We start from the raw sequence: 15,019 nt of genomic DNA, 5'->3' as shown, positions 1-15,019 counted from the left end.
ATAATAATTAAAATACAATATTTAATCACCTAATCCAGTGAATCACTCTTAATCTTTCATTCTCCTGGGTTTTATTTCACCATGAGATGTTGTTCCTTGTCCTTTAAATTTTGAGATGATTTCTACCTTTAGCTGCTGTAACATTAATAAGACTTAGATTTCTTCATTACCATGTTCTTCCTTTTCCTCTACACAAGTATTACTACTTTTGAAGTCCTCGGTACTTCTTCTAATACCACCAATGTTAATACTAATACTAATTATTTTTACCATACAATTTCAGATTCTTAAATATTTATCTCCAACCCTGAAACTCTTCCAAGTTCCATTTACAGTTTCTCATTGAAAATTTCCATCTGGATAATACATTGACACCTGCAATTAAACATCTGTCTTTCTTCTCCCACCCTCCTCTACTTCCTGCAAGTCAGTTCTCCTTTCTGACTTCGTGTTTCTATTAATGGATTCTCCTATTCACAAGACTTTTAGCAAAATTTGTGGCTCTAATTAGTCACCAAATCTAACCTCGCGGAGTACTTATTTTTTATACCATATATCTATAAATTTGTGACTTATATTCTGTGATTTATCATTATCAGTAAGTTAGTTTTTCCTTTCACTCCTGAAGTTCACGCTGTCTAGATAGGGACCACCCTTAATTTTTTTTAAATAACCCCCATTAGAAAGGTCTCAGTGTTTGTTAATTGTCCTCATTATTTTAATGCTTTTTAAGGTATCTGAAATAAGGGGGGCCCCTGGGTGGCTCAGCCAGTTGTGTCCAACTCTTGATTTCAGCTCAGGTCATGATCTCAGGGTTGTGAGATCGAGTGCCACGTTGGGCTCCATGCGGAGAGTGGAGTCTGCTTTAAGATTCTCTCTCTCCTTCTCCTCCTCCTCTCTCTCTCTCTAAAAAAGGAAGGAAGGAAGGAAGGAAGGAAGGAAGGAAGGAAGGAAGGAAGGAAGGAAGGGAAAGAAAGAAGAAAAGAAAAAAGAAAAAAAAAAGAAAAGAAAGAGAAAAGATATCTGGAAGAATAGCATAGGCATTTTTCTTCAGTGAGATAATTTTGGATAGAAGATTATAAAAAATGTTATTTTTGCTTCAGTTGCCTAGCAATTATTATTCCCAGAGAGCAATAATAGGCTGTTTTGAAAACATTTAGGCTGGGAATTTTTTTCTTCTTCTTTTTCTTTTTTTTTAACCTATTTATGAAGTTAAATATATGTAGTTCTGTCTACTTCCATGAAAATCCCTTCCAAAAATGAAATTTTATAGGAGCCTCATAGTGAAAAAAGTTATTTGCCCTGCTCTGCAGGCTCACGTTTTTATAAAACACTGCTTATTTCCATAGAATGAAGATGCTGGTGATTATACATGCGTAGCTACCAATGACGCTGGGGTGGTGGAGCGCAGCATGAATCTGACTCTGCAGAGTAAGCTGCTTTATTCAACTCTATGTAAACACCTGATTGGAGGAATGTTGCCTAATGAGGAATGTTCATTTTCTTTAACTTTATAGCAAGTGTATTATCAGTAGCTTTCAGAGTGTATGTAATTTAGTTTTCTTCTGTTGATAGAGCAATTTTTTATCAAGCATAAGATTGATACAGTTTTGGATAGATACTTTTTCTGTTTTATCTAACACATGCAGTTCAAGATTGTGGTTGCTTGGCGGCAGAGCTTTCTGTCGGTTTGCAATATATTCAATCAAGTACCCTTCACATAGTTTACCGTGGTTCTGGTAATGTGCTTACAAAAACATCATTTTGTGGCACTTTAAAAATATGTATTAAAAGTAAAGACTAAGGTAAATGAATTCAAATGTCCTCTAGGTTGATTGCTATCAATCGTCCATGAAATAATTATGTGTTCTGGGCAGGACTGTCATGCTCATCATGAGGCACCTCAGTATAAGCCGTCAGAAGGACAGTCTCCAGAACCGCTTCAGGATTGACCTGAGGATAGCATCATTGGGTTGAGAATTTAAGTGAACAGACTTATTTTGTGAATAGGCTCAGTATTTAATGGGAAAAATTTATGTTTTCTTCATTCACTTTTGAGAAAAGCTGTAGACTAGCATTTACTAACAGTTATTTGCTAAACTACTATTATCTAAGACTTTAACTTTTTAAAATTAAGCAGTTAATAATAGATATTTAGTAAATATCCAAGACAGTGTTTTCCCCCCAGCTTTATTGAGGTGTAATTGATAGAACTGTATATATTTAAAGTGTACAATATGAAAATTTGATATACATATACACTGTGAAATGATTGCAACAATCAAGTTTATTAACACATCCATCACTTCGCAGTTACCATTTTTTGGTTTTGATTGTTTTGGTGAGAACACTTACAATCTACTCACTTTACAAGTTTCAAGGATACAGTACAGTATTATTAACTGTAGTCACCATGCTATACCTTATACACTCAGAACTTATTCATCTTATAAGTGAAAGTTTGTGTCCTTTGACCAATATCACCCATTTACCCCAATCTACTCTGTTTTTGAATTCAACTTTTTTTTTTTTTAGATTCCACATACAAGTGATATACCATACCCTATTTATCTCTGTTGACTTAGTTTACCATAATGCCCTCCAGGTCCATCCATGCAGTTGCAAATGGCAGAATTTCCTCCTTTTTATTGCTGGATAACATTCCATCATACATATATATACTCATTTTCCTTATCCATTCATCCATCACCAGACACTTAGGTTGTTTCCGTATCTTGCTAAGACAACGTTTTATTAAAGTACATATTTATTAAACAATATTGCCTTGTGAGATGTTATTAGGAAAAAATTAGAGTTCCATGTTTGAACAAGTCTGAGAAAAAATTGATTAAACCAAGTTCATTCATTTATCAAATATATAAAGAGCACTTACTACATGCCAAGTCCTGCTTAGTTGCCAAGTTTCTTTACACAGATCTTTCCTGAAATGTTAGTATGTTGATGTGTTATAACTCAGCAAGAGAAGGGTATAATATGCCATGTTTCCCAAATAAATGTTATTTTCATGAAACTTTCCTCCCCTCCTTGTTGGGTGAATGTAGGTAGGGCGTCACAATAATTAATCTCTCCTGGAAGAGTGTTCCTCTGATCTGGTTTATGAAAGGCAGCATTAGATTAGTTTATTTACATGTACTGACAATAAGTTGATTCAAGTACATGAGGCATATAAAAACCAAAATGTAATTCGTTTAAAATCATAATTAAAGCACCAGAAGCAATGTTTTCATTTAGATAAAGTACTCATATTTAACTGATCATTATGTGACTGGTAGAATTTATTCAACCATGAAAGATGTACATATGGAATTTTATTGTTGAGTTAATTTATAGCCTTATGGGCAACTGGAAATGTTCAAATATGGTATTGAAGTTAAGATTCTGAGTTTTATTTGACACTTTCTTTGACCATAGTAGAAGGAAAACATGAGCTCATTTAGTCATTATGTTATCTTTACGTGTTGAATGATTAATCTGAGTCATTTAATTTATTCAGCAGCAGTTTATTGAACACATAATATAATCTGAACCCTGGGAGAGAAGTAAAAGCCCCAGCCCTGAAAGTTCCTAGAGTAAAGTTAGTATAAACATCAAGTAAGAAGGTATTGTGTAAGACGATGTGGACATATACATGAATAATGCATTAATGATACTGAGAGGTTCAAACCTCATATGAAATAATTACTTTTGTAAAAGACAACATGTCAGTAATATCTTTACATAAAATCCTAGCATATTAATGTCACAACAAAACACATTTTACTTCTACTTTTTTTTATGTTCTATTATTCCAGATATATTTCTCCATCTAAAATGGAGCCATGACCCTGAATTATCTGATATTCATTACTTCTCATGAACAAATCATTCCACTGTTCAGTTCAAGCCCCCTATATCACAGCTTTCACCTTTCAAGAATATACAGGCTCCTCTTTGCTTACCTATTCAAATGTGAACCCATTTCTGATTAAATAAATGTTTAAAACCTTGTATGCTGCTGCTGTCTGGGGTGAACCATCCGTTCAAAGCTAAATCCATCTCCATGCTATTTCCTTCTCTCCAAGTAGACTCCCTTCTTCTATACATAATATCACCCATTTTTGAAAATCCAGTTCAAGCTTCATCTTCTCCATGAAGTCTCATATTCTTTCTTGACACTGTAGACCAGGATAAACATTCTGCCAGTGTTTATATACAGCTACTTTTACATTTTTTCCAACTTTACTTGAGCAGCTATGATCTACTATAGATACTGTCAACCTCTCCCCCCTTCTTGAAGCTCCTTCCTTTGATTGCCAGGATACCATTCTCTCTTGATTTTCTTCCTACCTCAGTGATTGGTTCTTAAGATCATTGTATGGGCTTGTCTTCTGTTCATCTCTTAAATAATGATGTTGTAATATTTTCTGTCTTTGGCCCTCTTCCTCTCATTTTAGAATCACTTCCAAAGCAATCTTATCCACTTGTGAAGGACTCACAGATCTATATTTCTAGCCCGTATCTCTTCTGAGCTGCAGATAGGGATATTCTCTTATCATCTAGACATATCTACATGAATGTCCCCGGAGATACCTATGTCCTACTGAACTGCTCAAGCTGCACTATATTGTCCAAGTCAGATCCTTTAGTTGTCAGTTCCTCTCAATTCAATGACAAAATTCTGTTATTTCTTTCTTAATGATTCTTGAATATCTTCCTTTTGCTCTCCATTTTCAGTGAATGCCTCTGTTTGATCTATTAAGTTACTATTGTTTATGCTTCTGTATTACCACATATTTACCTATTCTGTACTAAATATTATTCTACCTATTCCATTACTAAATTCTATAGCTATATTATAGAACAGCTAAATAATTAATCACTCACCTGTCTTATCAGCACACTGTGAACTCCTTGAGATAGAAGTTATATCTATTATCTCTGTACCCTTGGCATCTAACGCAATGCCTGGCAAATAGTAGGCTCTCAATACATGTTTATTGAATATATGAATGATGACCAGTTATGAAAGAAAAAGTTAATAATGACTCTTTACCTCAAAAAGTGATGTAAAGGAAAGAAGTGAATGTTCACCATGTAAAAGACAAAAACAATTATAACAACAATAGTACTAATAATATTATGTGCTTCCCCTGTCAGGGAGTTAGGCTTACATCATCTTAGTGGAGTCTTAACAAGAATTCTCTGGGATACAAATGCTCAGAGAGGTCCTAAGGAACAGAAGCAGAGCTTGAACCTGGAAAGTATGACTGCACAGCCCATGCTGTAGGCTAATCCGTTTAGGGGTTTAAAATTTTGAACATTTAGTAAGTAAGACAGAGCTATGAAAAGTCTACCAGTGGCCATTGCAACCTTAGTAGTTGAGAAACTACAGTGTTTTACAAACAAATCAGCCTAATTTTTTTAAAAATAATGTTACTCTAGAATATTAATAAAAATGTTCTATAACTTTACAAAAACTAAGAAGCACTGTGTTCTTTTTCCTGTAGGTCCTCCTATTATCACTCTTGAGCCAGTAGAAACTGTTATTAATGCTGGTGACAAAATCATACTGAATTGTCAGGCAACTGGAGAGCCTCATCCAACCATTACATGGTCCCGTCAAGGGCACTCTATCCCCTGGGATGACCGAGTTAATGTGTTGCCCAACAACTCATTACATATTGCTGCTGCTCAGAAAGAAGATACGTCTGAATATGAATGTGTTGCTCGAAACTTGATGGGTTCTGTCCTTGTCAGAGTGCCAGTCACAGTCCAGGGTGAGTGTGATCAGAGGGATACTTATATTAAATAGCACCCGGAGGTACTATTACTCTGGCTGGCTCAATTGGAAGAGCATGTGACTCTTGATCTCAGGGCTGCGAGTTCGAACCCCATGTTGGGTGTAGAGATTACTAAAAAAAAATAAACAAACTTTAAAAATAAATAAATAAATATATAGCACCTGGGGCAACCCGAATCATAAAAATTATTAAGCATCTTAGTCTAAGTCTCCTTTACCCTTAAGATACTTCTAGATTGTGGAGATAGAACAAAAATCACATTATTTACAGACTGGAGAGAATAAAACAATACTGATTAGAGCACTAAACTACCAAGCTAATAATTCAAAATCCCAAACTGAAGTTTTGATTCAAAACTAAGTCAAATTTATTCTCAGAAATCAATGCATTTATTTTTCTTTAAAGAATGACATATCCAAAATATAAGCAGTATTTGAACTTCTGGGTCTCTCACTCTCTCAGCAGTCATGTCCATGTGAGTCAAGATTGGAGCCGGGAAGAAACTGTAGTTAACTATTTGAAATTCTTCTTTCCTGTATAGATTTTAATTTTACCGTCAAGGAGAGCATCCACAAGCAGTTGTTCAGCAATTATAGATTCAGTTCTAAACCTGGTGCATGAATGAAATTCAATTTATGTTTTGTTGTTTACAAACACAGAGACAAAGTACAATGTTTTATTTGCAGTTCACGGCGGATATTCCCAGTGGTCTACATGGAGAGCCTGCAGTGTCACCTGTGGAAAAGGCATCCAAAAGAGAAGTCGTCTTTGCAACAACCCCTTTCCAGCCAATGGTGGGAAGCCTTGCCAAGGGTCAGATTCAGAAATGCAAAACTGTCAACGTAAGCTGTGTCCAGGTATACTTTTTAGTCAACAGATAGGCACATGTTCAACAGATATTCATCTCTGTTCCCTAACTATGGATTGTCTCAGTGTTAATGCTTTAAATTGCAAAGTATCTGACAGTGTAATGTTTCACCTTTGTATAGTGGATGGTAGTTGGTCAGAATGGAGCCCTTGGGAAGAATGCACAAGGAGTTGTGGACGTGGCAACCAAACCAGGACCAGAACTTGCAATAATCCATCAGCTCAATATGGTGGGCGACCATGTGAAGGAAATGCAGTAGAAATAATCATGTGCAACATTAGGCCCTGCCCAGGTGAGAATCCACTGATGAGCAAAAGTTGGCTATTTTTAACTCCAGTAAAGGGGTTATAATTACCTTTTCTTCTTTGCTGTAAAAAGATGTCATGGCCTCTACCCTGGACTATACTCATCCTCTGTGTTATTTGTTCTGTCTTATTGATAAAGTTATGAAGAGTATGGCATTAATCAATGTTAAGTAAAATTCCTGATTTAGTTGAATATCTTTATGTTACACAAACTGTGGTGTATTTTTAATCATGTAAAGAAAACATAAGTGTTCACAAAATCATAGAATTTTAGAAGTAATAAGGACCTTAATATCTAATGCAGCTATTCATTTTCAGGTAAAAAAAAAAATGAAGTCTAAGGTATTTAAAAACTTTCCCAGAACACACAATTTGGAAGGGCTAAGATAATAATAGCAACAATTCGCTAAACACCTGTAATGTTCTAGGAATCATGCTAGGTGCTTTACGTACATGCTGTTTTTTACTTTGTAAAACAACTCTACAACATAGGTATTTTAGGGCTCTTTCAGATTAAGGCAACAGAAACCAAACCTAAAAGCTTAAGTAGAAGATTCTACTTTCAGGTCTGATTGAATTCAGGGATTTGGCCAGTGTTTTTACTAGCATGTTTTCCATCTCTCATCTCTGCTTCCCTCTCTTTGGCTTTATTGTCCTTTATACTCTTTCCATGCAGTGGAAAAAATGACTGCTGTCAGCTACTGGCTCACAGGGGCCTTATAATCTAAGGACTCAGAATAAAAGAGTCTTGCTCTCTCTGTCAGAACTCCTATCAACCTCTGAAAAGGAGCTCTGTTTGATTTTGTTCGGGTCCCATGCTCACCTCTGAACTCAGCTAAGTCCAGATACTCGGATAACTGGTTTGAGCTACCTACCCACCATGTGTCAAGAGGGGCAGGCTTCTTGTTGGACAGCCAGAAAGAAATCATATGGAATAGAAGTGTCTGGTCGTTCATTAATTCACTCATTTACTCATTCATTTATACAACAAATATTTATTGAGCACCCACTCTGTGCTCAAGGCATTGTTTTAACTGCTCCAGTTGGAATGATAAATAGATAATATCATTCGGATATTGATAAGCATACTGAACAAACCCCAAGAGCTGCAGTGATAGAGCATACCTGGGAGAGACGCCTTAGCTGAAATGGTTTAAAAGAAGGGGGTAGGGGGATGCTGACAGACCAAAATAAAATAGATATTCAGTACACTGGGTATTGCATCCTATCATATAAGTGAAGAAACCAAGATTCAGAAAATAGAAATAGATGATAATTCACTCACATCACATGGCTAGTAAAAAGCGAATCAAGCATTTGAATCCAGGTCCATCTGATTCCTAAGCGAATTTGCTTAGATCCTGGGTATCTTGATTTGCAGTTCAGAACTTACATTGCACTTAGCATAATCTCCTCCAGAACCATGAGAGACTATGGACTCTGGGAAACAAACTGAGGGCTTCAGATGGGAGGGGGGTGGGGGACTGGGATAGGCTGGTGATGGGTATTAAGGAGGGAATATATTGCATGGTGCACCAGGTGTTATACACAAATAATGAATCATGGAACACTACATCAAAAACCAAGGATATACTGTATGGTGACTAACATAACATAATAAAAATTATTATTAAAATAAATAAATAAATAATAAATAAATAAATAAAAGAATGCTAAAAAAAAAGAACTTACATTGCATTAGTAAATGTAAATAAAATACTGTCATGAAATCTTAAAAAAAAATTAGCCAAAGCCAAAACTGTTCTAATCTTAAAGAATTAGAAAGCTGATTATAGTAGCATAATATATCAAAGTCAAGAGAGACAGAACACCTGATTAGAGCAGCTTTGTTTCTCTAGTTATTCCCCAGTCCCTAAATTAATTGAATTTAACTATTGTTTTGGCATAATGTCAGTGGTATCCTCGGGCCAAGAAATGAAAACATGTATCTCTTTCTAGTTGAAAGTTTAGTGGCATCATATTGCTAGCTGGGCACAGACCATAGTGGGACCATTTACACTTTTGGAAGCATTTACACCATGATGCTACAAATCAGTTTCCCTCCCTACTTCCTGAGAGGTGGTTGTTAAATTTATCATCATACCATTGCAAAATGAGTAAGTAGCCTAAGAAAACCTTTCTCATCCAGGGGTATGTCAGAATCTTAGGGATAAGAAGGATTTTCTTTTTATACATTGTTGTAATCAACTTGCTAATATTTTGTTGAAGATTTTTTCATCTATGTTCATGAGAGAAATTGACCATAGTTTTATTTTCTTTTCATAGTTCTCAATGTCTGTCTGGTTTTGGTATTAGGGAAATGCTGGCCTCATAGAATAAGTTAGAAAGTAATCCTGTTCTGCCCTCTGAAAGAGATAGTAAAGAATTGGTATAATTTCTTCCTTAAATGTTTGGAAAAATTCAGCAGTGAACCCATCTGAAATAGTGCTTTCTGTTTTGGAAAGTTATTAATTTTGATTCAATTTCTTTAGTAGATACAGGCTTATTCAGATGTCTGTTTCTTTTTGTGCAAGTTTTGGCAAATTGTATCTTTTAAGGAGTTGGTCCATATCATCGAGGGTATCAAATTTGAGCATAGAGTATTCATAGTATCATTTTATTAACTTTTTAATGTTCATAGGATCCATAGTTATACCTTTCTTTCATTTCTGATACTAGTAATTTGTGTCCTCAATTTCTCTTTTTCTTCCTCTGGCTAGATGCTTATTGACTTTATTGATATTTTCAAAGAGCCAGCATTTGATTTCATTGATTTTATCTATTGATTTCCTTTTGTCAATTTCACTGATTTCTGCTCTAATTCTTTTTTTTTTTTTTTCTTCTGCCTACTTTGGATTTAACTTTTTCTTCTTCTAGTTTCCTGAGGTGTAAACTTAGGTGATTGATTTAGATCTTTCTTTTCTAATATATGCATGCAGTGCTATAAATTTTCCTCCTAGCACTGCTTTTGCTGCATCCCAAAAATTTTGATAAGTGTGCTTTCATTTCCATTTAGTTCAAAATATTTTTAATTTCTCTTGAGATTTCTTCTTTGACCTATGTATCATTTAGAAATGCGTTGTTTAATCTCTACATATGTAAGGGTTTTCCAGTTATCTTTCTGTTACTGATTCTCTTAATTCCACTGTAGTCTGAGAGCAAATATATGATTTCTATTCTTTTGAATTTGTTAAAGATGTCTTTTATGACCCAGAATGTGTTCTGTCTGGGTGAATGTTGCAGGTGAGCTTGAGAAGAATGGGCATTCTGCTGTTGTTGGATGGCATAGCCTGTAAATGTTTAATTATATCCGGTTGACTAATGGTGATGTTGAGTTCAACTATTTCCTTACTGGTTTTCTGCCTGCTACATCTGTGCATTTGTGATAAAGGGGTGTTAGTGTTTCCAAATATTATAGTGGATTCATCTGGGTTTTGGGCTTTTTTTTTTTTTTTTGTAGTTCTATTAGTTTTTGCTTCACAGAATTTGACTCTTTTTAGAAAGAATTTATTCTTAGTACTGTCAAACTTACAGAAAACTTGCAAGAATAGTACAGTACAATAGTAAGATTCTTGCTTAGGTCCAGAGTCCCTCCTCCTAAGCACAATGCTATGTTGCTTCTCTAGACTCAGAATTGTAACTTAGTGTAGCAACACATTTATCTATTACACTTTGCATTTTTCTTACATACTGATTCCTCCATAGTTGTTTTCTTTTGTATTATTTATACACCACAATGTTTGATGCTTTATCTGGTTTATATTATCATTCCAACTTTTTTCTTTTCATTTCATTCATATAAAAGAAACATTTTAACTGTACCACATATTATGTCATTAAATTAAATTCTGGTTGAGGTGTTCTGTATTGATTTAAAAAAAATTAAAGGTCTTCAGATAAACACCTCTATGCATATGTAATAGAAACTACACAGATAATAAATGAATAAGCATCACCCAATTTTAATCCTCCAATTAAAAAAAACACATCAGTGGGTTTTTGTTAACCAACAGCCTTGAACATTGGATGTATTAAAATAACTAGAATAGCAGACTATTTTTTCAATCACATAGTCCATACATCAGTAATCCAAATTAATAAAGAAGTAGTTTTGAGTAATATCTGTCTTCTATTTAAAGGCTTTGTTCTTTCTTTTTTCTTTCTTTCTTTCTTTTTTTCTTTTTAGGGTTAGTCAAATGCTTTTTAGTCCAAATTCTTGTCCTCTAAAATAAATTTGTGTGACTGTGCTTGTCTATTACACGGATATGTCATAAACTCAACTAGAAAATAGTTAATTGAAAGAAAATATAAGGTGTGTTCCAAACTATTTTCTAAACAAAGCAGCCAAATGATAATTTCATTATTTGGTTGTCAACTAATTCTTTTGGTGTCTGATAGGTTGCGTTAAGAGAATATTTAGACACTGACCTTAAGGCCCTATTTTGATTCATATCTTGGTTTAACTAGGTGACCACAAAAACATATTTTATGAGCCCCATTTCTAGAAAGTACCCTTAAAACAAAAATATCACTTGATACTGACTTACACATGAGAGAAACCATAATGTTGATTCTTAGCCCGTGCACCTGGTAGGAAACACAAGGTTGTTTCAGTCTTGTAGTTAGATGGTGTAATATGTTAGTTACCAAAAGGAAGGCCTTAATATCACTCCTTGGAAACTACTGGTCAAATTTTTGGTGTTTAGGAAGCAGGTGAGTATGTTATTCAGAACTTTTAATTGAACATTATGTAATGGAGACAATTTTTCAAGGACTTAGAACTGTGCAAATCATCATGTTGTTGAAGGATCCAAGTGTATTTTTAAACATGAAACTGTTTCAGGCTTAAAGATGTGGTCTTGAGTTTAGAGTGCAAGTTATCATTATGGAAACATTTGTATTGTCTATAATTGCATCTAGATCTGTTATACAGCCTTTCTCCTAAGCTTCTGGTTCCTTCCACTTTTCCCAGAGCATAAAACACAAACAAATGCTTATCTAGGATTTTTAAACTTAGATTATGTTTATATATGGTAGTTTGATTATATTCTATTTTAATAAAATAGTCCCTTTGGATAATTGTAAGCATTCATTTTGGCATTCGGTAGCCTTCTGAATTTTCCTATAAACACTAATTCCCATGAAAATCTAACCAGAAGGAGAAAGAAGGAACATTATTTATGTTTCCTTTGGTTCAATTTCAATTATTTTAGATTCCAGGCTAATTTAACTTATTACTGAGTTAATTTACTTGTATAATTTTGTTTATTTAACAAATGTGGTTCTGTGACTTGCAAATCTGTCTCTTGGGATATTTGTAGTTCCCGGAGCATGGAGCACTTGGCAGCCTTGGAGTGCATGCAGCGAAAGTTGTGGTAAAGGCACCCAGATAAGGACAAGACTGTGCAATAATCCACCACCATCATTTGATGGATCCTATTGTGATGGGGCAGAAACACAGATGCAAGTTTGTAATGAAAGACACTGTCCAGGTAAGAGAAATTCAATGTTTTTACCCTTAATAAATTGACATCTACCTCTTATCCAAGTAGTATGTCAGTAAGAATCAATGTCAATAAGAATATCACCCAACCTAACAATGCTCAGAGTATTATAGTAACAGAGCACATATGTTTTCCCTTAATCCAGTTGATGGCAAGTGGGCAACTTGGACCAGTTGGAGTGCCTGTACTGTGTCCTGTGGAGGAGGTGCCAGACAGAGAACAAGGGAGTGCTCTGATCCTGTCGCCCAATACGGAGGCAACAGATGTGAAGGGAGTGATGTCCAGAGTGATTTTTGCAATAATGACCCTTGTCCAAGTGAGTGTTGGAAATAGTGAGTCAACATTATACTTCCTTAAAGTTTTGTTATGACCTTAAGTCCTTAAAGTTATAATATACTGTTACTTGATTCATCTACCTTTGGTTTAGAATATCAAAGTGTTGTACAGTTGCTATCATGTCTGTATACCATAGATGTAATTGATTTATATAGGCAAGAGCTGTGTCCTATTTCATTCCCTCTCTAGGACTAGCTGCGGCGTGCAAGGACAAGGGCACCCTTACATACCTACTGTTAATGGTGTTGCTGATGTCTTTACAGAGGCAAGGAGGTGGCTCTTTGCCTTAATTCAGTCACCAAGCTAGATTTTAAGACCTTAACAGCATCTAAATCCACTGTATCTGGATTTTATAGTCTTGACTCATCAAGAGCAGAGATCTTGTGTCATTCATATCCTTCAGCTCCTGGAATACTGTGAGACTCAATAGATGTAGATTAAATGGAATTTCTCAATGACTGGAATGTATACCCAGTTTCTAGTCAGAATAACAGCTAAACCAACTGCCTTCAGAAGTTGCCTATTCAGGGGCGCCTGGATGGCATAGCGGTTAAGCATCTGCCTTCGGCTCAGGGTGTGATCCCGGCGTTATGGGATCGAGCCCCACATCAGGCTCCTCTGCTGGGAGACTGCTTCTTCCTCTCCCACTCCCCCTGCTTGTGTTCCCTCTCTCGCTGGCTGTCTCTATATCTGTCGAATAAATAAATAAAATCTTTAAAAAAAAAAAGTTGCCTATTCATAGATTTGTATATTTCTTTTCAGTTCCTGGGAAGAGTCTTACTGTACTTTTTGGATGAATGTCATTGTTTAGCACCTCTCCAATGGTTCTCTGTTGTAGCTCATGGTAACTGGAGTCCTTGGAGTGGCTGGGGAATGTGCAGCCGGACATGCAACGGGGGACAGATGCGGCGGTACCGCACATGTGATAACCCTCATCCCTCCAACGGTGGAAGAGCTTGTGGGGGGCCAGACTCCCAGATCCAGAGGTGCAACACTGACATGTGTCCTGGTGAGCCCCCCAACTCCTGGCAGTAGAATAAGTAAGGCATTTCACTTAGTGCTCATTGTAGCTAGCCCCATCATTTCAGATCGTAAAATGAGGCTTGTATAGGTAAGGTTACCTGAACTGTAGATTTTAAAACCAGTGGGCTAATATTGGCTATTCCATTCTTGTTCACAGTGGATGGAAGTTGGGGAAACTGGCATAATTGGGGCCAGTGCTCTGCCTCTTGTGGAGGAGGTGAAAAGACTCGAAGACGGCTGTGCAACAATCCAGTGCCATCTAAAAGTGGGAGGCCCTGTCCAGGAGATGCTACTCAGGTGTCCAGATGCAATATGCAACCATGTCCAGGTGAGCAACTAAGTTAGAATTTGGTGGAACCATTGTTAGCTTATTTATAGCCTTCCTGCAGATTAGAAAATTAAAGAACAGTTTCACATTGTTAAAGTGCTAAGATACCACTGAACTTCCCAAAGCCTTAAGGGTGCTTTAGAAATAAAATGTCCCTGAAAATCAGGAAGGCTCATTTGGCAGAGTGAGAGAGAAGAGTTACATGAAGAGATTTGCAGGATCTAGACAAGCTAAAAGGATGAGTGTCTATCAGTCAACTGTTCAACATATCTTGTCAACGTGTCAACTGACTACCAGGGGTTTGGAGGTTCTAACATGTAGGCATGGTGACAGTTCTAGTTTTAATCGAGACATTTTGTAGCTCCTGCGCCTTGCTACAGGTCACTGTCAAGGGGTATTGTTCATCTAAGGGATGTTATTCAGTGATGGGTACAAGGACCCCAGTGGCAGAAGGACCCCAATTAGCTACCCAGAACTAGGAGATATCTCTTGAGTCCTGGGACACAAGCTCCTTTGGAGACTAGAGAACCAAGGTCAAAATGGTCAAATGAAGAGTTTCGTTCCAAGGTGGCGGAGGAGCAGGAGACCTAAAGTTCATCTGGTCCCAGGAATTCAGCTAGAGAGCTACCAAACCATTCTGAATACCTATGAATGCAAGAAAAGAGTTGCAGAAACTCTATGAACAGAAAAGCGACCACTTTCTGCAAGGAGGAGAAAAGATGGTGGAGGAGTCGGGGACCCTTTTTTCAGCTGGTCCCCTGAGTCGAGCTGGATATCTACCAGACCATCCTGAAAACCGACGGAATCAGCCTGAGACTCAGGAAGATACATCTGGATCTCTACAAACAAACATC

General features: G+C 36.3%; 1 protein-coding gene across 5 annotated transcripts in view; it reads left to right on the top strand.

Annotated features, from left to right (window-relative positions):
* HMCN1 (hemicentin 1) overlaps positions 1-15,019 on the top strand; it is a 467,709-nt gene that overhangs the window by 415,073 nt on the left and 37,617 nt on the right. For 4 of the 5 annotated variants that reach the window (XM_026509232.4, XM_044387879.3, XM_044387878.3 and 1 more), the window contains exons 86-93: positions 1,350-1,431; positions 5,508-5,777; positions 6,488-6,658; positions 6,791-6,961; positions 12,296-12,466; positions 12,624-12,794; positions 13,653-13,823; positions 13,995-14,165. In XM_026509232.4, coding sequence (XP_026365017.3) covers positions 1,350-1,431; positions 5,508-5,777; positions 6,488-6,658; positions 6,791-6,961; positions 12,296-12,466; positions 12,624-12,794; positions 13,653-13,823; positions 13,995-14,165 — 1,378 coding nt within the window. Of the gene's footprint in view, positions 1-1,349; positions 1,432-5,507; positions 5,778-6,487; positions 6,659-6,790; positions 6,962-12,295; positions 12,467-12,623; positions 12,811-13,652; positions 13,824-13,994; positions 14,166-15,019 lie in introns of those variants that run through there. The other variant, XM_044387880.3, reaches the window with a different exon arrangement.

The sequence above is a fragment of the Ursus arctos genome, unplaced genomic scaffold, assembly GCF_023065955.2.
Source record: "Ursus arctos isolate Adak ecotype North America unplaced genomic scaffold, UrsArc2.0 scaffold_2, whole genome shotgun sequence".
Taxonomy (NCBI): domain Eukaryota; kingdom Metazoa; phylum Chordata; class Mammalia; order Carnivora; family Ursidae; genus Ursus; species Ursus arctos.
Note: the sequence above shows the minus strand (reverse complement) of the source record. Positions and strands in the feature narration are given on the sequence as shown.